This window comes from Mytilus californianus, unplaced genomic scaffold, assembly GCF_021869535.1.
Source record: "Mytilus californianus isolate M0D057914Y unplaced genomic scaffold, xbMytCali1.0.p SCAF_7, whole genome shotgun sequence".
In the NCBI taxonomy this organism is placed as follows: domain Eukaryota; kingdom Metazoa; phylum Mollusca; class Bivalvia; order Mytilida; family Mytilidae; genus Mytilus; species Mytilus californianus.
The window spans coordinates 84,749,666-84,777,004 of record NW_026262723.1 but is presented as its reverse complement, the minus strand read 5'-3'; the positions used below and the strand labels follow the sequence as shown (position 1 = coordinate 84,777,004).

At 33.5% G+C, this 27,339-nt stretch overlaps 2 protein-coding genes across 2 annotated transcripts in view; both read left to right on the top strand.

Moving 5' to 3' along the window:
• LOC127707717 (RNA polymerase I-specific transcription initiation factor RRN3-like) overlaps nt 1–27,339 on the top strand; it is a 214,645-nt gene that overhangs the window by 28,002 nt on the left and 159,304 nt on the right. The window lies entirely within an intron of this gene.
• Nucleotides 20,678–26,743, top strand: LOC127707713 (bile salt-activated lipase-like). The gene is made up of 3 exons (XM_052212407.1): nt 20,678–20,732; nt 23,758–25,292; nt 26,340–26,743. The coding sequence occupies exons 2-3, from the start codon at nt 23,758–23,760 to the stop codon at nt 26,722–26,724; spliced, it is 1,920 nt and encodes a 639-aa protein (XP_052068367.1). The 5' UTR covers nt 20,678–20,732; the 3' UTR covers nt 26,725–26,743.

Below are 27,339 nucleotides of genomic sequence, written 5' to 3'. Positions count from 1 at the left end.
TGTGCCGATTACACAAAGAATACATTATCATAAATCATTACTAATGTATAAGGCAAAACATGGCTTAGCTCCAGAATATATGTCCAGTCTTATTTTATCAGCTTCTGCAAACTAAAAATACAATACGATATTTTCGTCTTCAGATAATTTCATAATTCCAAAACCAAATACAGAGCTGTATAGGTCTAGTTTCTCGTACAATAGACCAAAAGTATGGAATGCTCTTCCTAATTCAATTAAAAAATCAAACACAGTATTAAAATTTAAACATAACTACAAATCTATGTACTTTTAACATTACCATGATATTTGTACTGTAATGCCATATATAATAATTGTTTAATGTATTCAAATTGTATTACATCTTTATTTATCATTATTATTGAATATGTATTGTTTATTTTAATGTAATTATTATTGTATTAAGAGAGCCTTATTGAAAATTGGTGTAATCCAAATGAGTTACTCTCTCTAAATAAAGATATTATTATTATTATTATTATTATTATTATTATTATTATTATTATTATTATTATTATTATTATTATTATTATTATAAGTACAAAGCGGAGATAAAAAGTTCTTTGGCTTAAAATTGCAAAATCTCGAAAACATGTCGACAGAGTTTTGTATAAATATGATATGACAAGATATACCGGGATCTTCTATGTCAAGAATACTACAGAGGGGGTCTAAACATGATTAATTTGAGAAATTTTATACAAGGGTTAAAACTTACTTGTGTAAGAAGATTATTTAAGTCAAAATCTAAATGGATACAACTATTCACCTCCACACAAAATATAAATTTTACAGAGTTGGCTTATTTTGGAATCATTAAAAAATCAAAAAAATAAATTTTGGGATGATGTTTTTAATGCCTGGAAAAATATGTCAAAACTCAGACATATATCGTAAACCCCATCTAAACCCTCATAGATTGACGCTCTATAGGGAGATATTGTTCACAAATGACGATTTTTTTTAACTGATTTTAGCATTTTTGCCTTAAATCATGAAAATTATGAAAGATGAGCAGAAAATTATAACAGGAAAGATTATCAGCAATGCAAAATCTAAAAAAGTGGAAATATGATTGCAACAACTTATCTACTCCTTGCAGGAATAAAATTGGTAGACAAGCACTTCCAAATAATCAGTATGTTAACGATGGTCAAATGTTTCTACTGGTTTACGAATAAAGCGCAAAATTATATATGATAAACGCCTATTTGAAAAATGATATCGTTAAAATCCGCTAGTCATTCGCTGTTGATATTTGTTCATTTTTAGCAATTAGTCTCAGTTTTATGTTCATATTTAATCCCAATTTAATTACCACGAACCTTGTCTATAAAATTGTACCAAGCCATCAAAACAAAATTGAGATTAACACGCACTGGCAGATAAGAAAATCCTCTCATTGTATCCTCTTCGAGGGGTATCATCTCATAACAATTAAGGTAAGCATTTTGTTCAATGGGTTCCAATTATTTTGTAGAAAGCAATAGATTTGCTGTGTCCTTAATCCCACAAAAGACTTACTGTTAACCCTTATTTTAAATAAACACTTAGGCTAAAAACTGGGCGATGTCACAGATTTTCACATGACTACGTTGACCTGAACTTCAATTAAAAATGAGAAATAAATATTTCATTTAATATTTTATATGGTTAAATATGAATCAATGAGAATGAAAAAAATTAATGCACATTGTGTAAAGAACGTCCAATAAAATAGATGAAAAACGTACTCAGAAATATTTTTAGATTCCTATTTTCAAAAGATATTTCATAGGTTTTCATTAAATTCAATATGTTGTTAAAGATAGAAAATGGTTACAAAAACATGTAAATTGTTGTATTTTGTATCAAAATGCCGTTAACATCAACATGTAATGACGAATATTATGTAATATGAAATATGTAAACTTGTTCAAAAACATTTTAAATATATTATATAGACTCTATAATTTTTCAATTCCAGAAGAAATTTAACAACTTTTATTTTGATCCTGTGCTTGAAACAAATAACAAACATCCCTCTTTTAGATGGTGATGTTCCCTTCGCCACATCTTGTGGCGTATGGTCAGCCGTATACATTTATTCCATATTAAAACTATCTTATAAAGTTCAGTGAAAAAATATCGTATAAACTATTTGAGATATCGTATAAATTAGATAAAATATCTTATATATAGATTAAAATGTCTTATGTTTCAAATAAGATATCTTATTAAACCGTTATGAAGATATCTTTTAAGTTCATTTGATATATTATTTAGGTTATATAAGATATTATAATTAGCTTATAAGATATCTTATTGAGTTTAAAAGATATCCTATTTATTTTAAAAGTTATCTTATAAACTATATAAGATATGTTATAAATCAAATAAGATATCTTATACAGTATATGAAACATCTTGTATTCTCTATAAGATATCTTATTTATTTGAAGATACATTATATACTTTATCAGATATGTCATATATCAAAAGAGATGTCTTATTTATTGAATAAAATGTCTTCTTCATTAGATAAAATATCTTATAAACTTACCGATCTGAATTAAATTCTCATTTTTGATTTATAACATACTCAAAGGTATTTCCAAATTACAAAAACTCCAAACGAAACAATTTACAATGGTGGACTCGTTTTAATGTTTTGAAATGATCAACCTATCGTGTGTATTTAGACTTGACGCCATCTTACTTACCATCGAGATAACCTCTGAAGATAGCCAACTGTTATACGACTCTAAAACATGAACATAGATATAAATATACTGACAGGCACGTGGAATCGTATATTTCGAGCTCTTTTTAATTTCATGTCATTGAAATATATGTAATTTATTATTTTGCCTGAACTGGGAACAGTATATCTATCAGTCCAAATATATGTTCCTGGCCTGAATAAGAATGAGTTTTTGTGTGTACATAATCAGTCAAAGAAATGGATCTTCCGGGAGGGGTCCATAGTTTTCCTTTCTAATGTTGACATTCATTTCGTTTTAATATCTGATCATGCTTTAAACATGCGTAACCCATCTCCACATGAGGGTTGAATTAAAATAAAATTGAGAATGGAAACAGGAAATGCGTCAAAGAGACAACAACCCGACCAAAGAGATGAAAACAGCCCAGGGCCACTCATGGGTTTTCAACACGGCGAGAAAATCCCACACCCGGAGGCAGGCTTCAGCTGGCCCGTAAGCAATAATGTATATTATTATACCTCAGTTATCATTTTCTTTATAAAATAAGTACAAAATATTATCACTATTTTTCAAATTGTAAGCGTTGAAATATTTGACCGGTCAATAGTTTCCAACTATTTGCCCTCGATGAAATTATTTGACCGCAAGCGTCATTATATTTCGCGGAATTTCAACTGCAGCTACGGGATTGGAGGATGTTGAGAATACCGCGGGAGTAACGACGTCGCGTTTTACCTATTGTATCTAGGGTTGACGTCAATGCGGAACGTAGCCTTAGAATTTAGAATATGTATGAAGTAACAAATTAAACCGTATGGTTGTGTTTCTGCTTTTCATATTACGATATTTGATTTAGCCCCGAATTTATTGTTAGTTGTCTCTTTCAGTATAATAAAACACTTATTGACTGGATATTCGTGGAATAGTAAGTTTGTTGTCCCCTCGGATACAACTATTGCCCTCGGCTACGCCTCAGGGCAATAGTTGCACCTCGGGGGACAATAAACTTGCTATTCCACTCATACCCAGTCACTAAGGATAAACTACTTCAGCGAAAATGGACATCACACTAAGCTCTGAAAAGTCGAACGAATACGTATTCCGTGAATGAGTTGAAGTATTGACTTGCGAGCCAATAATACATTACCGATGTTTTTGAGCTTGTTTTGACGAAATTGAATTAAACTGACTACTAATAAAGAAATATTATTTCACTATTTCGCTTTTATAAATGTTTGAAACAAAGAAAATACTATTTCAATTTTTTGTCAAAATCGTAGCTGCCCCTTTAATCAAAGAACAGAATTAAACGCAAATTAAGATGATAATCTTCATATTACCCGGTTCTTATAAATTCTTAGCTTTGAAATATTGGCGTTGATTTTTCCTGATGAAGGTAAATCCAGAAAAGCGCTTCGGACGAATGAAATTTATAGAAAGTTGTTTTTCATTTTTTTACAGAAAATTTCAATTCTTAAATAAGTGTATAATTTGAAAGCTATAATAGATAGATAAGATCTGAGACATAATAAACACAGAATAACCTATCACTTCGGACCTGACTTAAAATTTCAAGACCTCTCATTGGATTTATTGTCCATTAATGGCGATTTTTTTTACAAATTGTAGCGTTTGTTTGCAATTATCTTCAAAGTAAGATTAAGTACTGTAAACAAAAAGAGGGGAACTGTTTACAGAAAAATGGTCATCGAACCAATATCTATACCATGAAAGTCTTCAATCGAATCATTATAAGTGTTATTGTCCTAAAAGGAAGATTTCCCCCATTTTAGAGAAACTGTTATCAGTAAAAAAACAACATCACCGAAATTGTTGATCGACTTCATATATGAGAAATTGTTCATAAATACAACTTTTAACCATTTATTTGCTTTTTTTTTGCAATTATCTCCAAAAGTTTAAAAATAGAAAAACTGTAAATTTCAGAAGGATCAACAAACTTGCTTTAATTTCGGACCAGATAAAAGCAATAGATGCACCATTATGATGGCCGTTTTACTTGTAACAAGTTGCATTTATAAGGCAAACTCGTCAGTAAACACGGAAACTAAAGAACCGACGGACACTCGGGGTTTCAACGATGGAGCTGCTACTTCTATTTGTTCATCTTCCGGACCAGCTTCATTGCTTACCGGTCTTCCCATCATATGAATACGAATTGTACAAACTTTGAATTGATTTAAGCATACTCCGCGGTTGTTTCGACACAAATATCACTGGTAAAACATGAAAATGTTTTTTTCAAGTGGAGTCATTGTTTAAATTTTCCTGAATTTCTTTTGTAAGTCATTTATTTGTATTAACACCAGTGCGTTATGCATATTCACGTGTCCAGGGGACATCGGATTGGACACAACTGTTTATTGAGATATGTTTTTATTCTGTAGCGCACTATCAACATACATGTACCAAAACTTACTTGAGCATTGTACTTTTCAAATCTTATGCAAATTTGAATCATAAATCTTGTTGAATGCAAGTTTTCCGGCACTGAGAATACACATGTGGTGCATCAACGTACATTTTGTCTTAAGGGGACAATTCTTTTGACATCTATATATTTTTCCGATACAAATTTCGCAGAGTTTCGTTTGAATTTTCAAAGTGAGAAAAGGTACAGTAAATGTACATTTTTTGGTATAAATACAGCATACTTCCGATAATTTCCTGAATAGCAATTTTATCTTTATATCTGATATAACGTCAAATTTCGCAACATTAATTGATACGGGACACACTTCATGCGTCATCTGATTCCCATTTTTTTTCGACTTCACCCGCTTTCGACGGGAAAGCGAATATTGCGTTATGAAGGTGTTATGGCGTCCAAAAACGGGGGAAACAAAATAAGCAATTTTTCAGAAAAAATTATCCGCTACACTCGTTTTATGTCGAACAGCATCATGCAAAATGTTACGCGGGACAGGACAAAAATATAAATTTTATGAGCTTTGGACTATTATTTCATGAATATTACATGTTGTAACAAATCATTTTAAAAAGAGTGAAAATTACATCGGTTGTAATTCCATTCATTTATCATCGCGCTGCGTACTGCTTGCAATATTTGAATAGAAAATAAAATAAGCTTTCTTTTGATATATCGCATGCTAGAAGTACATTTTTATAGTAATACTGAAACATATTTTAGAATAAGTAGAGCATTTTTTCGAAGTAACACCAGTATCTTGCGACGTCTCACAGCTAACCTAAAAAACCCGTCAAATTAGCAATGCTGTGACATTTTGGTAGGCCACCATGCGACTGCTTTATTTTGATGATTTGTACATTAATCTTTATTTTTTATACATTGAAATGCTACTTTGCAAAGGAATTTGATATTATAAACAACCGCTGTAAGTTTTCACTCTTTTCAAAAAAAATTGTCACAACATGTCCTATTAAATAAAAACGAAGACGCTAACATTGTGACATTTTTGTGGGCACCCTTTCAACGCATCGATAGTGGATACAAACCGGTAAAATACAATTGAATGCATAAGATATTTTATTTGGAATTTATCATACTGGCTTCATTTCTCCCTTCTAAATATTGATAATTCTTTATAGAATAGGTTTTAATTCAACGTTGTTGTTACAGTGTACTTTGGGCTTGGTTTCCGGTAATGATATCGTAGTTTGCATGGCATCAGTTCTTTTGCAGTGGGTTTCTTTACTTTCAAAACCTTTCCTAAATTGGTTATACATAAGGATATGCGCTATCCGCAATTTGATATATAATCTCGCTATAGATGGCTTCTCAACTGTTTTGCCTTAAGGGGCTGATATTTTTCCTTGGTGTCTACAATCAATAATGGCTTAAGTTTTTGTAGTTGATAGTTAATTGGCAAAGTCGCCAACGAAAACGTTTTGTATTTGGAAGTACACACAGTATATAGTATACGCTTTCTCGATAAAGTACAAATTAAGTAAAATATAAATACAAAGGTAGACAAATGAAAACAATATTTTAAAACCTCTTGCGTTCGAATCGCATCTCTGGAACAACCTTCACCCGGAACGCCCAAAGCCAAAATTCCAATAGCTGGATGCATAAATACCGAGTCACGTCAAGAGTCATACGACCGAAAGGAACATAATAGCACAAAGTCAAATTAAGGGAAAATGTAAAGACTCTGTAAAGTAAATAAAAATGTATTCAACTTCAGCACATATAATCTATAACTCAAGATCATCTTGTACGTCACGTATATATATATTAAACGAGGTTAAACTTTTTTGTTTATAAGTAGTTATCAACCTAATACCCCTTTAGTCTCAAGAACCTGCATAGGCGGATTCAAGGGGGGGGGGGGGGGCTGGGGGCCCTTAGTGGGAAAAATTTGGCTGATTATATAGGGAATCACTGAAGCATGACTGCAGTGGGCCCCTCTTAGGTCTGTCAGCGGGCCCCCCTTATGAAAAGTTCTGGATCCGCCACTGTAACCTTGATAATTGATACATACAAGAAACTTGATAATTGGTACACACAAGAAACTTGATTATTAGTACATACAAGAAACTTAATAATTGGTTCATACAAGAAACTTAATAATTGGTACACACAAGAAACTGGATAATAGATATATACAAGAACCTTGATAATTGATACATACAATAAACTTAATAATTGGTACATACAAGAAACTTGATCATTGGTACATACAAGAACCTTGATAATTGGTTCATACAAGAACCGTGATAATTGGTACATACTAGAACCTTGATAATTGGTTCATACTAGAACCTTACTCATTGGTACATACTAGAACCTTGATAAGTGGTACATACAAGAACCTTGATAATTGATACATACAAGAAACTTAATAATTGGTACATACTAGAACCTTGATAAGTGGTACAGACAAGAAACTTAATAATTGATATATACCAAAACCTTGATAATTGGCTCATACAAGAACCTTGATAATTGGTACATACAAAAAACTTAATAATTAGTACATACAAGAACCGTGATAAGTGGTATATACTAGAACCTTGATAATTGGTTTGTACAAGAACCTTGCTAATTGGTACATACTAGAACCTTGACAAGTGGTACATACAAGAACTTTGATAATTGATACATACAAAAACCTTGATTATTGATACATACAAGAACCTTGATAAGTGGTACATACAATAACCTTGATAATTGATACATACAAAAATCATGATAAGGGGTACATATAAGAACCTTGATAATTGGTTCATACGAGAACCTTGATAATTGGTACATACGAGAACCTTGATAAGTGGTACATACAAGAACTTTGATAATTGGTGCATACCAGAACCTTGGTAATTGGTATATACCAAAACCTTGACGAATGGTACATACCAGAACCTTGATAAGTGGTACATACAAGAACATGTTTTAAAATTATATTATCTCCAGATATTATTGTCTTACTAGTATTGAGTGAGTTCATGCATTGTATGTCTTTTTAGCCTTCTCATTCTCATACTGTTAATTTTTCCTGCCTTCCATTAATTTTTATTATCAGAAATAATTTTTAAAGTACTCTCTTCTCTTCGACACCTTTTTGTATGTTTATTTTTTTCACTTTTGAAAAGAACTCCTATACACCTTCCGTAAATTAAAACCTTACAACACAAACTATATCCTTCACTGTTAATATGTGTGTAACGGAAACTTACATTTTCTAATTTCAGATGTTACGCGTATTTGAGATAGTAGTTATTTCTGTTCTATTTGCCACCCTGAATTGTCAAATTCCAGTAACTGTTAACACGCACTCTGGTGTAGTAATGGGTAAGGAAATATCATTCAATGGAGAGAAGATCTATCGATTTTATGGAGTTCCTTACGCAGAGCAGCCTGAAAGGTTCAAGAAACCACAAAAAATGACTAATAAATGGAGCTCCACACTGAATGCAATGAACCCAGGAAAGCTATGTATGCAGGCAATTTCTGAACAAATGAAACAACAGATTCAGAACTCCGAACTCACTGAGGACTGTTTATACGTTGATATTTATGTCCCGAGATCTCTATCAGAACACAACAAAAAAGCCGTTGTCATAATGATACCAGGAGATTTCAGAAACGTACAAACAACAGTTTATTCATTGTTTAAATATTTAGGGTTGTACAGTGATGTTATTTTTGTGTATGTTTCTTTCAGAGTTGATATATTTGGTTTTTTGTCAACTGGAGATAACGTCATTCCTGGAAATTTTGGTCTGTGGGATCAACAAATGGCTATAGAATGGGTCAATGCAAATATCCATGCTTTCGGTGGTGACTCTTCCCGAATTACATTGACTGGTATTAAAATCGGTGCTATATTTGTCGGGTTACAAGTGGCAAATTCTTTAAACAAGGACAAAATCCATCGTATTATTGTGCATTCTGGTTTCTCGGATTCAAAGGAAGCTATTGTTACAGATGCTGAAGAATTTTCCCAAAGGCTAGCAAAACACTCTTGTCAAGGTACCTCTGGTGATGCTAATTTTACTTCACAACAAATTTACGATTGTCTTGCAACAAAACCAGCTACAGAACTTCTAGATGTAGTAAATAACATCTATCCAACATCGAAGTCATTAAGATTTGCTATTGGTCCTGTTATCGATAACGATTTCATTCCAGACACAGCAAATTTTAACGCCATTCTTCCTGTGGATGTTTTAAGTCTGTGTGTTTCAACCGAAGGAATGACGAAGTTTACGCCCTTTGTCTCTGAAATTGAAAATGAATACAATATAACAGTCAACGAATATGTTCCAAAAGCTGTGCTTTGTAACAAAATAGTTACACAAATTCTGAGTCTATTCTTTGAAAATAAACAAGATCTTAAAGACCTAATTTGCAATTTTTATACCAAAAATGATTCCCTGGAACAAAGTAGGGATACTGTTAGGCTGATCGGAGATATCTTGTATTATTCACCTATTATAAATATGCTGCAAGTTCATGACTTGACTAATACTGAAAACAGCAGATTTCTAGGATTGTTTTCTGTTGCCAACCCTATGGAGGATCCTGCACAAAGCTTGTGGAACATGGGACCCTTAGCGGGTACAACTATTTTATATTTATCATTGAAAGATGTCAACATAGACTATGGAATCACCTTCAAGGCAGAAGAAACAAATCTTGGAGATACATTCACGAAGTACTGGAGTAATTTTGTTACTTATGGGTACGTGTTAATGTAGGTAATAAGATAGTTTTAACTTGGAAAAAGACAAGTAAAGAAAGGCATGCGCAAAGTTATCATTCAATTTGGTGGAAAAGTAAATTTATGGGGCAAAATAGTTCTTCAAGTCACTAACTTTTAAATACCAATTACAAATTATAATCCTATATTGCAGCAGCTATCCAAAATTGAATAATGGATATCAAATTTCTACTCCAAGTAAAGCTATATATAATCTTTAAAAATCAAATTAATTAAATTACGTTTATGTTGACCTTTGGTGCTAAATCTAAAATAATCTTTGCCAAATTTTATAAAATTGTCTTTACAACAATGCATACTTAAATATTGTGTTGATTTTATTTGATATAGATCTAATATGTAAACTGCTGGAAATCTTTAAAGGATATTTTCATTTGTCACGATAATATTTAAATTTATTTTGTATCATAAGCATTTTGATATTGGCTCTGTGAACGAAAAAAATACAGAATAATTAGTCATGTCTCTCAAATGCGTGAAAAAAGTCATCCTTCTTAGAGTCTGACCTTTATTGTTCTCTTTCGGTTACATAATGGTCCATCCATGTCCAGTCATCCCGGCTGACCTGATTGCAAAGATTTTTTAATCTGGATCTGTAATGCTGTAAAACCTACTTCTGGTTTTATACAATACTGAGACGAATCAAAGTATATGGAGTTTTACTGGTTCAATCAAGTAGTTTCAAAGACCTGTAGGGAATTGACAGTCATAAAGACCTAAGTTAATAACAGTGTATACGAAAACAATTGCCCTACTTTGGTGTCATGCAGTTTGGTATTTTAAATTCGAATGATTTTATTATACATTGTTTACAGTTTTTTATTTTCATTATCCATCTCAAGTAATCGGTTTTGACAAGGTCTGGTATTGGTGAAATCAGAGCTTAATAATTCTTCAACGATTAAGGGCATGACAAGAGACTTCTACGGAAGCGTATTAGGGACATAGTATTGGCAGTAAACTTTTTTTTCAAAGCCGAAATTTTGACATTTCAAATCTTAAAATTTCGACTTTAACTCGAAGTTTTAACTTTTCAAATCTCGAAATTTTGACATTAACTTGAAATTTTGACTTTCTAAAATCTTGAAATTCGACTTTATGAAAAGTCGAAATTTTGACCTTTTTAAAACACGAAATTTCGACTTTATAAAAACTCAAATTTCAACTTTTTTTTATTCAAACTCAAAATTTTATTACTTTTTAAAACACAAAATTTCGACTTTTCCTCAGTATTTATACGTTTGAGATTATCACATTCACAGTCATTTATATCATTAACTTGATAAGCATTTTTGATAAACTAAACCATTTTAAAGAGGTTATTTCAGATAGGAAATCTTTTTTTTTGTGGAAGAATAAATGGATATGTTTCACATACAAATATCTATTTCAAGTCTGGGCTTTAGATATGTACATCAAGACAACCCCGTTATTTCGACACACTTTTATTACGCCATATTTTTATTCTACAGTCTAATATATAAAGACAAGGGTTAATAGTTGTGTCATAAGAATGTCAACTTGTAGAGTTTAAACAATGTTCCAGAAAAAAGAACCAACATTTCAAAATTCCAAAACTAGAAAACTGAGCAGCTCATGAGTCGTCCTGAATATGCATGGCATATTTGCCACTTGATTTATCATTGTTTAAACAAGGCAAAGTCAGTGACTTGCTTTAGGGAAACCAAACAGGCCTTTAAAACCAACCATAAAACATGGGATGCTAGATGTCCTCAGATCTGACGATCCTATGACAGTGTCGTGGAAACTAAAACATGGAATATAGGAAAACAACAATTTTTTTTTCTGTCAACATGCATGTTCTTTCCGAATGAAACTCTTTAATATTAAATGCTAATCCATGTCATAATTTAAGAACAAATCCAATTTCTGAATGTAAAACGCCAAAATGTGTGGATGACGCTTTAATAATTTGCTTCCATGTCTACTCCTTTTAAAATTGTAATAACTGTGTTTGAATACTAACATCAAAGTTTAAAGAAAAAATCGAAATTAGAGATTTCAAAAGTCAAAATATCAACTTTAAAATCCAAATTTCGAGATTTTCAAATATTCGGCTTTGAGCGTTCTCGAGGAAGATGAATCCAAAAAAGCGATTCGGAAGCATGAAATTTATAGCGTGTTGTTTTCATTTTTTATGTCTTATATCAATTGTTTGATATTTACTTTTACATAATTAGGGCCCCGCCGAATGGCGGACGCCCTATAGTGATCAGTCTGTCCGTCCGTCTGTCCGTCCGTCCGTCCGTCCGTCTGTCCGTCCGTCCGAAACAAATTGTGTCCGCTCTTATATCTAGAGAACAGTTATGATTTCAAAGTTTATACTTGACATGTATATTAACCAACAACAGAGAGTGTGTCATAATGTATGTACAACTTCCTAGGTCAAAGGTCAAGGTCAAAAACTTTAATTTCAGTTGACAACCCCATGTCCTATGGTAAAGATCTTGTCCCCTCTTTATCTTGAGAACCGTTATGATTTCAAAGTTTATACTTGACATGTATATAAACCAACACCAGAGGGTGTGTCATAATTTATGTACAACTTCCTAGGTCAAAGGTCAAGGTAAAAAAAAATGGTTTCAGTTGACAACCCCATGTCCTATGGTATAGATCGTGTCCGCTCTATATCTTGAGAACCTTTATGATTTCAAAGTTTATACTTGACATGTATATAAACCAACACCAGAGGGTGTGTCATAATTTAAGTACAACTTCCTAGGTCAAAGGTAAAGGTAAAAAACTATGGTTTCAGTTGACAACCCCATGTCCTATGGTAAAGATACCAATTTTTTACCACACGTTATTCACAGCGGGGCCCACAGAGATGGTTCCCATCTCAATGATATCTAGTTGTTACTTTTATCCTTTTATATTTAATTACAGAAACCCAAATCCTTGTCCTGCAGACGAATCTTTAAATATCTGGCCCGTATATGAAATCAGAAACCAGTACTACATGCATTTTAGTAACAACTTCAGCATACATCAAGAGCACAGTTTGTATAAAGAACGCATGCAGTTTTGGTTGGAGACTGTTCCAGATTTTCTTGGCATCCCACGTACAAATTTGTCATCAACATCAGAACGGATGTCGGTCATTTCCACTCATTGCTCTCAACGAATCAACGCTGTGACAGACATGACCACCCAGAATCAGATAACAGAAAGAGTAACAAGTGAAACCACCACTGAAAGCCTTAACAATCACATAAACATGTTGAAGTCTGACCTTCGTATACTGTTAATCGTTCCTTTTATCCTTATTGTAAATTCCGTCTAAACTTTTTGACTTATTTCGATATTACGAAACTCTTACTAAAAGGTACCAAAATAATGGTTATCTCGGCAAATTATGACACAATAGATGCAGGCAGTTTTTTTTTTTTTATCTTTGAGCAATATATATGATAGGTTGATGCTTATGTTTTACTTTAGCTAATGCAACGAGAAAGAAAAATAGCGTCGATCAAATACAATACTTTTAATTTTGAAAAGTAGAGGCTTCAACGATCCTTATCATTGATCCAAGCGCAAAGTCTATACTGAACTACATATGGATTGTTCTGGTTAATTTTAGTTTGAGCTATTGTAAGGTTTCTAAGAATACACTTTGGGATATCAATTGTCCATACTGTCTATAATATTCCACTTCCAGAAATATTGGTAATAAACAAAAGAACAACTGTTTTCAAATACTCGATTTTAACCCTTTTGGAACGATATTTTTGCTAATTTTTGTATGTCGTTCTCCAAACACAGATGATATTCAGAAATACTGTAGAAAAGACTCTTTGAATAAATATGCATAATATCTAAAGAAATATTTCGATAACAGTGTCGATTTAAGTTTCAAACAGTTCCGTGTAACACTTACTTTAAAAAAAAACAACAAAAAACACAAAAAAAACCCAGACTTTTATCTCATAAATTAAAAAAAATTATGCAAGGCTATCATGACTATTATTGAAATATATATTATTGACTTGAGCTCAGAATACCTAGATAAAAAATTCACGAAAGATTATGATATCATTAAGTTTAGGGAACTTATCTAAACAATCTAAGCTTATGAATTTGTGTAACTTCATTAAAATAACAAACGGAGAAGTGGATTTTCCCCTCCTCTCCCATATTTTAAGGCCTTTTATTTAATATATGCATTGTATATTTTTATCATTTAAACATATTTGTGTATCTATGCTGTATTTATTGTTTATAACCTCAACATATGTACTTTTGTATTATTGTATAATGTTTAAGTTCTTCTGTGTACCTTTTTATCTTCAGAAGTCTATCAGAATACAGTATATATAGCTGAGGGGATCCCGTGTATGGCGTTATAAGATTGACCAGGAAAAGACTGGGAAAAAAAAACTGGCTCTATAATTCATGTAATTGTTATGACGAGCTCTGAGTAGATTCTATAACTGACTTATTCATAATTCATCCTGGTGTAGACATATTTATTTTATGAGGGTTAACAAACTACCGATTGCTGGTAGCCTATCATGCTAATTAAGGACAATTATCAATACTAACAATTAAAATGCAAGTATAAACAAGACCAATACTGCGTCGTTTCATGCAATTGATTGAGGAATCGTGTATACTGAAGCATACCTAATAATCCCCTAAAATTACTGAAGCCAAAAAAAGTTTGATGAAAATTTTCGTATACATTTCAAACTATTGGTAAATAGGAAATAGCAGCACTATAAATGTGAACATTGCTTACACACTAGCTATAACTCAATATTATCAAGCTGCAACCAAATATAAAATAGTTCCTTTCCATAGATGCCAAAAAAAGTTTGACGAACATTTTCTTTGTACACTGAGTGTTACAAAATTTCCAACTATTGACAAACAGAAAGTGGTCAAACGTCAGATGTAACAATGGCTTAAATCGACAACTCAACATTATCAACATTATCAAACTGCAGTCCAAAAATAAAACGATTCCCTTCCATAGAATGAAGAAAATTTTCCTGGTACAAGGAGTGTTATAAAATTTTAAACTATCAGCAAACAAGAAGTAGTTGCACGACGGATTTGAAAATTACGGAAGCCGATAAGGGTCATTCGAAAAAAATACTAGTAATTTATGTCGTAATTACGACATAGCATGTCGTAATAATGACATAACTATGTCGTAATTTCGACATAGCATGTCGTAATAACGACATCACTATGTCGTAATAACGACATCCTTATGTCGTTATAACGACATCGCTATATATATAAGCAAAGAGTATGTATTATGATTACCAAGAGACTAAATGACACAGAAATTAACAACTATAGGTCATCATAATGCCTTAAATAATGAGCAAAGCCCCCGCATAGTCAGCTATAAAAGGCCCCGAAATGACAAATGTTAAACAATTTAATTCAAACGAGAAAACTAACGGCTTTATTAATGTACAAAAAATGAAAAAAAAAAACAAATATGTAACACAGCAACAAACGACAACCACTGAATTACAGGCTCCTGATCGCTATGTCATAATTACGACAACCTTAGCGTTGTCACTTTTTAAGGCGATAGACAATTCAACATGGTCGTCAGTGAGGGCAAAGTTTGTAGCGTAAACAAATTCATCTTTTTTTGGAGAATAATGAACACTAAATGCAATCAAGCTTAATTAAAGTTATTTACTTGCACATACTAGAACTTTATTTTATAATCAAGTCAAATGAGACCCAGTTGAACAGGGGAGCGATTCAGGCTCCTTGGAGCCTCTAGTTATGTTTGGCATGTACAGGTTCGTGTAAAATATGACTGCATTTCCATTGCAGATTCTGAAGAAGATGAATTTTAAGCTTTTATAAATAAAGACTATGTTAAACTTTGGACTCCTAGTGCTCAGACCCATGGACCTATGTACCTTCATTTGTACACAATTGCATCTTAATGGCCTACTGATGCTTGGTGCAAATTAAAACTGCATTGCTACTGTTAGTTCTTAATGATATTCTTACAGCGTCCTCCCCATTGAAGCCTGTATTAAACTTTGGACCCAAAGTTCTTTAAACCAATGTTCCCCAGGTCAACTATTCCTACAAACTTAGGGGGAGTGTTAAGATCCCGTAAACATGTTTAACCCCGCCACATTCTGTATGTGTGTGCCTGTCCCAAGTCAGGAGCCTGTAATTCAGTGACTGTTGCTTGTTGATGTGTTACATATTTGTTTTTCGTTTTTTTTTTACATAAATTAGGCCGTTAGTTTTCTCGTTTGAACTGTTTTACATTTGTTATTCGGAGCCTTTTATAGCTGACTATGTGGTATGGGCTTTGCTCATTTTTGAAGGCTGTACGGTGACCTATAGTTGTTAATTTCTGTGTCATTTGGTTTCTTGTGGCAATCATACCACATCTTCTTTTTTTATATTTAATCCTCATCATATAAGGATCATCCATTCTCTAAGATTGATCCAATATGGCCTGGTAGTTCTTAAGGAGAAGATTTTCAAAGCTTTTTCCATTGGGGCTTATGTTAAACTTTGGACCCCTAATAATCGAGGCTTATGAATCCCCTGACCTTCACCTATCACCTAAGGAAGTTGTGTCTCGTACTCGTATCGTTTATTGTCCGTCGTCGTCTGTCGTAAGCGTGTTTTAAAAATCTCCTTTGTAACTAATGTGCAAAATTCTTTAAAAGTTAGTTTGATTTTCCTTGTTAAATGTTTCCTTCACAAAAGGCGTGCTTTGATTTTCGACTCCTTAAAAACACAGCCGCTGTTATTAACTTGAAAAAAATAGGACATAATGGTCACACATTAGTTTTTTGATAATGTCTCGAATATCGTTACATTTATCTCAAATCTGTTGAGGGTTCATCATGACAAAATGGACCTATGCCGAAAATTTCAGAAAGATCAGTTTGACCCATACCTGAGTCGTGTTCTCTAAAACATTTTTTGGGATAGCTACATGTATTGTCATCACTTGAAGTCCGTCGATTTTGACCGGCAACCAACAGCATGGACACTGTTACTAAATAAAGGCAACAGTAGTATACCGGTGTTCAAAGGTCATAAATCGATTGAGAGAAAACAAATCCGGGTTACAAACTAAAACCGAGGGAAACATATCAACTGTAAGAGGAAAATAAACGAACAACAGGAACACTAAAGCGAACAAAAATAAACCCTTAACATACATAGAACGAACTATTTGATAACAACTGTCATACTCCTGAATTGGTACAGGACATTTTAAGAACAAATGGTGGGTTGAACATGGTTAAATGGCTAGCCAAACCTCCCGCTTTATGACAATGTTAAAAATGTCGCTGAAATGATAACACTACGTGACAGAAATACAGATCAAACACACGCAAGAATATTCATCACAGAGAAACGCACAAACAAATAATATACTACAGTGTAGTGATAGTCGCAAAACATGTAAACTGCAGAACAACAACGAACATATTTCATCAACGACAAACCCCACAGGATATAAAAAACAGTTACGCGCTTACGTAACTCACATGCAATCTCGAACTTTATGCAATTATTTCCACAATACTATACAAATAGACCACATAGCGAAATAACAGATTTTTTGCCTCGCCTGCGATGAACGTCAAAAATAACAAAACAAAGGAATTTAGAATTTAGAATTTTCGGCGACGGCGGCTAAACTTTTATCAACATTTTGTGATTTTTGTAATCTTTAATAAAAGTTTAACGGTAACTACAGACGACGACGGACGACAAGCGATTGCTATATCACACATAGTCCTTCGGGTACTAAACACATCTTCTTGATGTGATCTACATACATGCCAAATATAAATAGAGGCTCCAAGGAGCCTGAATCGTTCACCATTTCAATGGGTGCCATTAGACTTGATCATGAAATAAAGTTCTATTATGTGCAGACATATGGAGTAACTTACGTTAATATTAATTAAGCTTGATTAAATTCAGTGGTTTTCATTCTCAAAAATGAATATGTTTACGATAGGGTTTTGATACAAACTTTGCCCTCACTGGTGGCCATTTTTAACTTCGGATCAGCTCAAACGTAAAAACTCTTTTTAAGGACCTGGATACTAGGTACACATTGTATATTTGTACTAAGTTTAAACTCAGTCATTTCAGCGATCTTGAGAAGGAGATTTTGAACATTGATTTTTTCAAAGTCCCTTGGCGGTCATGTGTTTTAATCAATGGGTAACTAAGAAGCAACACTTGAATAGGATCTTATAGTGCACACGTATATCAAGTTTGATTCAATTCTGATAAGTGGTTCTTAAAATAAAGATGCAAATGTTGTTTCCCATAGTGTGTCGATGCTCACAAAGTAGCAATTCCAAGGTTGTCGTTATAGATGATATAGCGATGTCGTAATTACGATATAGATGTCGTTATAACGACATCCTTATGTCGTTATTACGACATAAGGATGTCGTTATTTCCACATAATATGTCGTTATAATATTACGACATAGCGATGTCGTTATTTCCACATACTATGTCGTTATTACGACATAGCGATGTCGTTATTACGACATACTATGTCGTAATTACGACATAAATTAATTTTTTTGAATGACCCTTATCGGCTTCCGTAGAAAATTGCTTACACGCTATAATGCAACACTATCAAGCTGCAGATCAAATATAAAATCATTCCTTTTAATGGAAGTCAAGAATACTTCGAAGATAGTTTTCTACCTAAGATCTTTCGAACGGACTTAATCGAGCGTTTATTAGACCTGCTTTCTGACGCCGTTGGCGACGTAGGTGAAATACATAAAACTTAATGGGGCTTTGAATTGATAAATGAATGGATGGATAGATTGGTGTTTAACGTCCAGTGGCTTATATAACATGCGAATAATATCGATAGCATGTCGATGATTTAGAATTTGACATGTTGTATAGACACCTGACAATTGTTAAATAGATATAAGAAGATGTGGTATGAGTGCCAATGAGACAACTCTCCATCCAAGTCATAATTTGTAAAAGTAAACCATTATAGGTCAAAGTACGCGGCCTTCAACACGGAGCCTTGGCTCACACCGAACAGCAAGCTATGAAGGGCCCCAAAAATGACTAGTGTAAAACCATTCAAACAGGAAAACCAACGGTATAATCTATATAAAAAACGAAAAACGAGAAACACTTATGAACCACATCAACAAACGACAACCACTGAATATCAGATTCCTGACTTAGGACAGGTGCAAACAAATGCAGCGGGTTTAAACGTTTTAATAGGCGCCAACCTTCACCCTAACCTGAAACAATAGTGTTACAACACAACATAGAAAGACAAACTATAAAATATCAATTGCAATGGCTTAACTCAATGAAAAGACATATTAACAAAAACAAGTGAACGAATAAATTTGATCTATGACACTAACTAACACTAAATAAGTAAACATTAAGACTATATTGCCCTCTAGATGTTATTTGGTTATTTTTGTCGTTGGGGTGATGTCTCATTGACGTGTACCCCATATCTCCTTTCATCTACATTATATGGTAAAGTTAGTAACGTCTCAATGCAATGACGAAAAGGGGACTGGCCTTTAATGGAACGGGTTACAAATGCCACAGAACTAAGTAAATGAAAAGAAAGCCTCTTCTCGACCTTTCTGCTAGGTATGGGCCAAATAACAGTTTTTACAATAAAAGTTATTTTCGAAATATTAGAAACTCTAAACTTTGTATACATCAGAAAATGTTAAATTATGCGAACAATTTTTTGAATGCAGCTATTTTTAAATGATCGTTATACAATTTTCAATGTTTTTACACCTGACATTTCAGTTTTATGATTTTTTATTGAAAAAATATGCTTTGTATTTACAGACTCTAAAATATCCCAACAACGGTTTCATGAAAATAATTTTTAAGAACCATTTTACTGTATCTTTGTTGTGAAACACATCCATACTAAGGTATTGACAATTTGTTTGGGGGAAAAGGGGGAGGGGCATGATAATGATCTTGCATCTTAGATTTTTTTTCACAGTATTGACTACAGCCTCTTTTTCTTGTAAGATGGTGTTTTAGGGTATCACCCCCCCCCCCCCCCCCAAACAAACAGTATTTAACAATAAATTGATATAGTGGCTGATCGGATTTACAGCAGTAGAAATACAATGATACAAGATCTACAGAATCGAAAACAATTGCTAGTTATTGTGTTTATAACAGTAATCCAGTTGTTATATACACTGAAAGCAAACACCAGATTTTTAGCTCGAATGCTACTGACGGCTTAAATATTCTAGACATGGATATGGTCTTAAATATAAATAAAATTTTGAATGAAATGACACTTTTTTAATTGTAACTTTGATTGCTTTATATTTTTGATATCAAAATAGTTTTGTTGTTCGATTTGATTTGGTTAATTCTTTGTTTATTTTTTGGTTACTACATCCAAGAAAGTTTCAGTGTCATGTGCCGTCCACTAAATATTGTAAGGGTGGGCTTTTCTTGTTTGTTGAACCAAACGCTATATACCCGTCCTCTCAACTAATGTTCTTTTGTCCTACTTTTAAGCACTGTGTACTAGTGTAACTTTAATTTAGTAATGTTTCAATGTTTTAGTGAGAAGAATACATATAAACCAGTACCCTAACAATGTAAATTTAAGCCTTGGATAAACTTCAGTCATGCTGGTCGTTATTGTTATGCCTTCATGCGGTACGGTTATCAAAATGGGATAAAAATTCAATGTTCGGGTGACATTTCAATTGAGTTCATTCAAAACACGAAGGTAAGTAAATAGTTCCATAACTATGTATGCTTCATATTTTTAAACTTTTGAAAAAAATGTTTGTGCATGATATATGAAAATAAGAAGATGTGGTATGAATGCCAATGAAAAAACTCTCCGCCGGAGACCGAATGACATAGAAGATAACAACTATAGGTCACCGAACGGTCTTCAACAATGAGCAAAACACATACCGCATTGTCAGCTATAAAAGGTACCGAAATGACAAATGTAAAACAATTCAAACGAAAAAAATAACGGCCTGAGTTATGAACAAAACAATGAACGAAAAACAAAAATGAGATACAACAACAAACGACAACCTTTGAATTACAGGCTCCTGACTTAGTACAGGCACATACAGAATATGGCGGGGTTAAAAATGTTTGCGGGATTATCTAAGTACAAACCAGGGGATAGGTACAATTTGGTAGATCACATTCGAGGAAAAGAGGACGAAATTGTGGTAAAGACAATTGGAACATATCTGTCGTCATTTGAGAAACAGATATTCCATAACGGTCAACCAACTCGTTATGGCGTTCGTAAAATTTTCGAAGGGACGCACTTGGAATTCTTGGTCAATAGCCTCTTTGTAAGCAGTAGCCCTATTTCTGGGAAATCATGATAGGAAATGCAAGCCCTGGAACATCGTATCATATATATGTATACATGTATATTCAATATAAAATAAATATAATCTTTGTTTGATATTATTTCAAATATTTCCGTTCTTTATTTATATAATTTAAAAGGAGCCTGGAAAATATTCGTGATGGCAGATTTATCCTCCTATGACATCATCCAAATACATTTATTCTTAACTGACAATTTTAAAAAATTTTAAAAATAATTTTTTAGCATATTTTTAAATAATATTTATCTCGCTCTACACTATACCCTTGACATTTATTAAAAAGAATGGAGCTCGCCCTCTGCATCTGTTTTACATATTTTACAAATGTAGTTTTTGGCTTCTTGGCCCAAATACGACCATTTTCAATTTTAAGTGGGTGATCACCGATTCTTAATTTTGTGAGTAATTGCATCTGTTCCCTATTACCGATAAAGAGATGGGTTTCAAAAGCAAAGTTATTTTCTACTACACAGTACTAGACATAAAATCGAAGAGGTTAGATTGCATTTTTTTCCTATCTTAAAAAAACTTTTTTGCAAAGTTTGGAAAAAAAGGATAATTTTGTCAAAGGGACTAAGATAAAGGAAACAAATTAAAATATGAAAATAAAGAGACTCGAAACCCTGCCCGCTTATTTGCCCCTGTTCATTAACCGAAAATAGAACATATTGTATGATAGCATTACTAATAACATTTTTAAGAATCAGGTGATGCCACAAAATCTAGAAAAGGAGGACGGTATTGTGTAAACTGGAACCCTGCTGTTGTTTCGCTTTTGAGCGTCAATCAGGTGGTGGCCAGTTTAGGTATTGTGCTTATTCACAAATAGTTCAACAGAAGTGGTACCATTTTTTGTGACATGAATAGCTGACGTTTTTAACATTAATGAAATAACTATCCAAATTAGTAAATAAGCAAGCGGCAATTTTCTTCTGGCTTTTAAGTGCTACATACTACATCATAACAAAGTTAATGGTCATCATTAGATTAAACGCGTCTAATCATACCATAGAAAAACAAAGGATATGGGGTACCCATCCATGACACAAAAACAGTACATGCACAACAAAAAAAATACAAAAAACAAAGGATCAGCGCTTTAATTGCTGTTTTTCATCTCAAAGTTACAGTGAAGCCTTCAACACGAAGCAAAAAATTCGTGGCAATCTGTATTGGTCCGTAGATTTCCGTATTGTAGCCGTAGTCATAGTAGTAGTACTTGTATATATCCGTGACAATTTTTGAACATGCGCAAAATTTGACCACGGATCAAACAACCGTAGTATATCCTTACTAAACCGTATTAGAACGTACTGATCCGTTTTAGTCCCTATTAAAACCATATTAATCCGTACTTATTCGTAGGCCCGAAGATTTTCTACGGTTACAAGACGACAAAATACGGAATATTTCGGTCCACGACAAACTGATATCAAGCTTCTGTATAAATACTCCCTACTTATAGGGTACAGCGTAGTCTTTGTCTTGTAGAGGTATACCTAACATTACCCAACATGAACAATCAACAACTGATGCTTGCAATTAATTGGCTGGAATTGGATATTGATATGGCACAAAATGCCAGGGCAGTGGTCAAGCTACTTGATGACAGACGTAAAGGTGACCGGAGGAAGAAGAGATGGTGGACTAGGGACTGGCTTCTCCGAAGACCTATTCATAGCCAGTATGAGGCTCTCATGGCTGAACTTTGTGCGTAAAAGCCAGCTACATTTAAGAACAATGTAAGAATAGACCCAAATATGTTTCAAGAACTGCTACATGTCGTTGGTCCGAGGATTACAAAGAACACCATCTGGTACAGACCGATAAATAACTTAATAAAACAAAACAAAAAAAAAATCATAGATTCACTGCCTAAAAGAAATGATAAATCTAAAGCTTAATTAGAAATGATTAACGGCTTAGAAAATGTGGCGGTTCGAACTATTCCGTATCAGACCGTTCTCATTCGTACTAACCCTTACTTATACCGTAGCAAACCGCTGTTTATCCGCAGTACATACGCCCCGGCACGTGTCGTTGCTTATTAAACCGTGTCATTTCCGTATTAAACCGTGTCGTACCGTAAGAATCCGTATCACTCATGTCGCCAAATGAACCCTTTCCTACATTACCCTTGGTAGATAAGTCAAAACCCGTAGTCACACCGTTTTGTATCCGTATCGGATCCGCATCGGACTACGGAAACTGCATTTCTGGGATCATCTGTGAGATTTAATCCGTATAGGAACCGGCGAGGTAATCCGTGAATGTGTGACCTAGGCATTATATATATACATATATATTTTCTGCAATACATATAAAAGTACTTCATTGTTATTTGTTTCTCAACTGCAATTGAAATAATTGTAATTAAATGTATTACAGATGTTTTCACGAGTTGTGTTTTTGGTTGTGTTGTATCCAATGTTGTCCAAAAGTCAACAAAACACGAATACTGTGGTTGTTACAACAACAACGGGGAGTATAAAAGGAGTGTCCACGTCTTTTAATGACATGTTTCTTCAAAGTTTCTATGGAATTCCTTATGCTGAACCACCAGAACGATTCAAAAAACCAACACCGGTAAAATCTTGGGAAGGTACAAAAGACTGCACACAACAAGGAGGCAAAATATGCAGCCAACCTATAATTCAAGAGTTAGCCGGCTTTCTTCCAAGTACAGATGTCAGTGAAGACTGTCTTTTACTGGATATATTTGTTCCGGTATCAAACACAAAAGTGCTCAAGAAGAAAGCGGTAGTTATTTGGTTTGCTGGAGACAACTTTGAGTTTGGTCAGAGAGGACTTTTACCTACGTCAGATTTAGTTATGTACGGCGATGTGATTAATGTAGTTGTTGCGTATCGATTAGGTGTGTTTGGATTCCTTTCAACTGGCGATTCTGTTATTCCTGGAAATTTTGGATTATGGGACCAGAAAATGGCAATAGAATGGATAAAAGCAAATATAGATGCCTTTGGGGGTGATTCTTATCGAATCACACTTGCAGGTTTCGGTGCCGGTGCAATATCTGCCACTCTACAAGCACATCATCAATCAAATGACGGAAATTTTCAAAGACTTTTGATTTATTCCGATGTTTCTCATTTGAATGGAAATGTCGTCGGGGAAAACTTTTACTTCATTATGCAAATTGCGAGAACCCTAACAAGTGGGTTATGCCCAAGCAATTCAAAATTGATGTTGCAATCACAGGAAATTTATGACTGTTTAATTTCTAAAACTGAAACAGAATTAATAAGCGAGACAAAAAGAGCAGTGGCTTCCGCTAATGAGTTTTCTAAATTGAAACTTGAATTTGATTTTCGACCAGTTTTTGATAACGATTTTATCAAAGACCTATACTTTACAGAGCTCATACCCGTTGATCTATTGGCAACAGTATCTGAAAACGAACATGCACTCAATGTTTACGAACAACTAATTCCTTATCAAACAAATCACAATTTTGACATAAATAAGAACATTCCGAGATCCGTTCTTTGCGATCTTGTTGTCCCAACCATTGCTGACTCTTACTTGCCAGCAGAAAAGAAAAAGGAGATGATAAATAATATATGTAATCGATACACCTCTAGTGACGAAACAGAGCAAAGCCGTAATGTTCTAAGATTAATTGGAGATTTCTATAATTATGTACCAGTTTCGGATTTGATCTTCGATCATGCAGACTATCATCTCGACAGAAATAATTATCTTTGCCTTTGGTCTCAAAGATCGCCACTGGATGATATACTAAGAAGTTTGACCTGGATGAACGGAACTGTTCAAAATGATGCTCTTATATATTTACTAGGAATTAAATCCTATCAAATGATTGATCCAAATGCGATATCCGAAGATCTTATAGCATTTGCAGAATCTACTATACAATTTTACAGTAACTTCATCAAAACGGGGTGAGTATTTTCACGTAGTATTTCCTTTCTAATCACAGAACGAGTTAGAAATGTCGTCCACGAGAGTAAAGTTGTGATGAATGAGTATTATTTCAGATGACAAAAGTCCATTCTAAATTATTGGCGATAAAGAAAGATATTAACCGTTGCATTTATGTAATGATTCATTAAAATTCATTATGTAATTGCTGGCAAAATGTTCTTTGCATTTAGTTTTTTCTCTCGTATAGACTACTGCGCATTAATAATTTTTGTTGTTGAAATAAAAGCCAGCTGAACCGTTAAAGTACTTTGTGAGCGTACACAATTACTAAAGTAATATATCCAGTTTCAAAAAGAGTGGAACATATTTTACTTATTCTTATTTGTGCGTTTTCCATAGAAATCCATTATTCCAAACACCATTTCCTTATGGACACTTAATCAGGTAGCATTTTAAAATCAAGTTTGACCTTAACACTGTACGATTGTGAAGAATTTGTGCTAACACTGCCCAAATGGCATCACGTGTAATCCGTCGTATACCTAATCCACAATCCTTCTTGAGTTTGGATGTCGTGATGCTATCGACTAATCAATACATCCACCGGGACCACTCAAAGAACATAGAGGAAAATCTCATACTATAGTTGTTTAATGTTTATCTGAGCAGTTAATCTAAACTAACTTTAGTATTAAATAATAGAGTAATAGGAAGATACAGTTGTAATACCATTAGTATTGCTGTTAATAGTGCATGCTATATAATTATCAAGAAAAAAGATCCAGGATTTTATTGTAAAATAATTGAAAATAGACCATATAAAAATAAGGAGATGTGATATGATTGCCAATAAGACAGCTATCCACCAACGTTCAAATGAAGTGGATGTAAGCAATTATAGGCAACCGCACGGCCTTCAACAATGAGGAAAAATCCATACCGATCAAGTTAATGCAGTACTATTTAATTTGTCGTGTGCTTAAATAAAACACTTGTACCAAGTAATATGAATGTTTGCTTAGGCTTATAAATTTGGTTTTAGTCAATTTGTTTTCATTTTTCAGAAACCCAAATTCTAATGCACAATTATGGCCATTATATACTGCAGACGATGAAGAATATATTCAGATGAAGCTACAGCCAATAACAGGTTCTCGTCTTTTCGAGGACAGGGTGTTTTACTGGCTTGATGAAGAATATAGAAATGTTTCACCGTTACCAACCGATTCAGTAGTACAAACAGAAAAGACGACAGCACAATCTTTAAAAGCTACAAGAACAAGAACAACAACAAAACGACCACCAAAAACTACAAAACAACCACTTGTTCTTCCAAAATTAGATACTACAACAACCATCGCACCGGTGAATTCATCGGTTATGATTAGATTCAGTCTGATACAGGGTATTATGTTAATAATCCAGATAGTTCTGTTATATAAGTCCTGAATAAAACATTTTGTCTTTACCCTGTATCATTTAACTTAATGAAGTCTTATTGTGTAGCACTGGGTTAATTACGCTGCGGGTGGACTGTTAGTCCCAAGGTTATCACCAGCTCAGTAGTCAATACTACTGTACTGACATGATTTATATCCTAAGTTTCTTAAATTCTCTGTTGATAAATTTGGAAGTGATTAAATAATAAGGTTCCTACTCCAACAGGCCAAATTGTCCTTAGATGAATTTAGTTATTCTATTTAGGTCCGTTTTGGTCAAATGTCTCCTTATGTATCCTGGTATTAATGCATCCTTTGCTTTCAATGTTCTGGGTTTGAGCGTTCCTTATGAAGATTCGGAAGAGCGGTTTGAACGCACCAAATTTGAAAAGTTCTACTTTCATTTTCTAGGTAATTACCACTGTTGGTGGACTGTTGTGTGCATGAAATTCAATACAAAAAATATTGCATGCTATCTACATTTGTAGGACAATCAACCTAACCCTTTTTAATTTTAGCAGATATTTACAACTCCTCGTCCAATCAAATTACTTGATTTCCCGTCTCAGCTTCATAGTACATACTTTTCCGTATACTAATGTAGTTATGTTTGCATTACCACAAA

Excerpts from the sequence above, each read along its gene's own strand:
- LOC127707713 (XM_052212407.1), top strand. The coding sequence starts at position 23,758 with ATGTTTTCACGAGTTGTGTTTTTGGTTGTGTTGTATCCAATGTTGTCC. Across the intron at positions 25,293-26,339 it reads AGTAACTTCATCAAAACGGG|AAACCCAAATTCTAATGCAC; the intron begins GTGAGTATTTTC and ends TTCATTTTTCAG.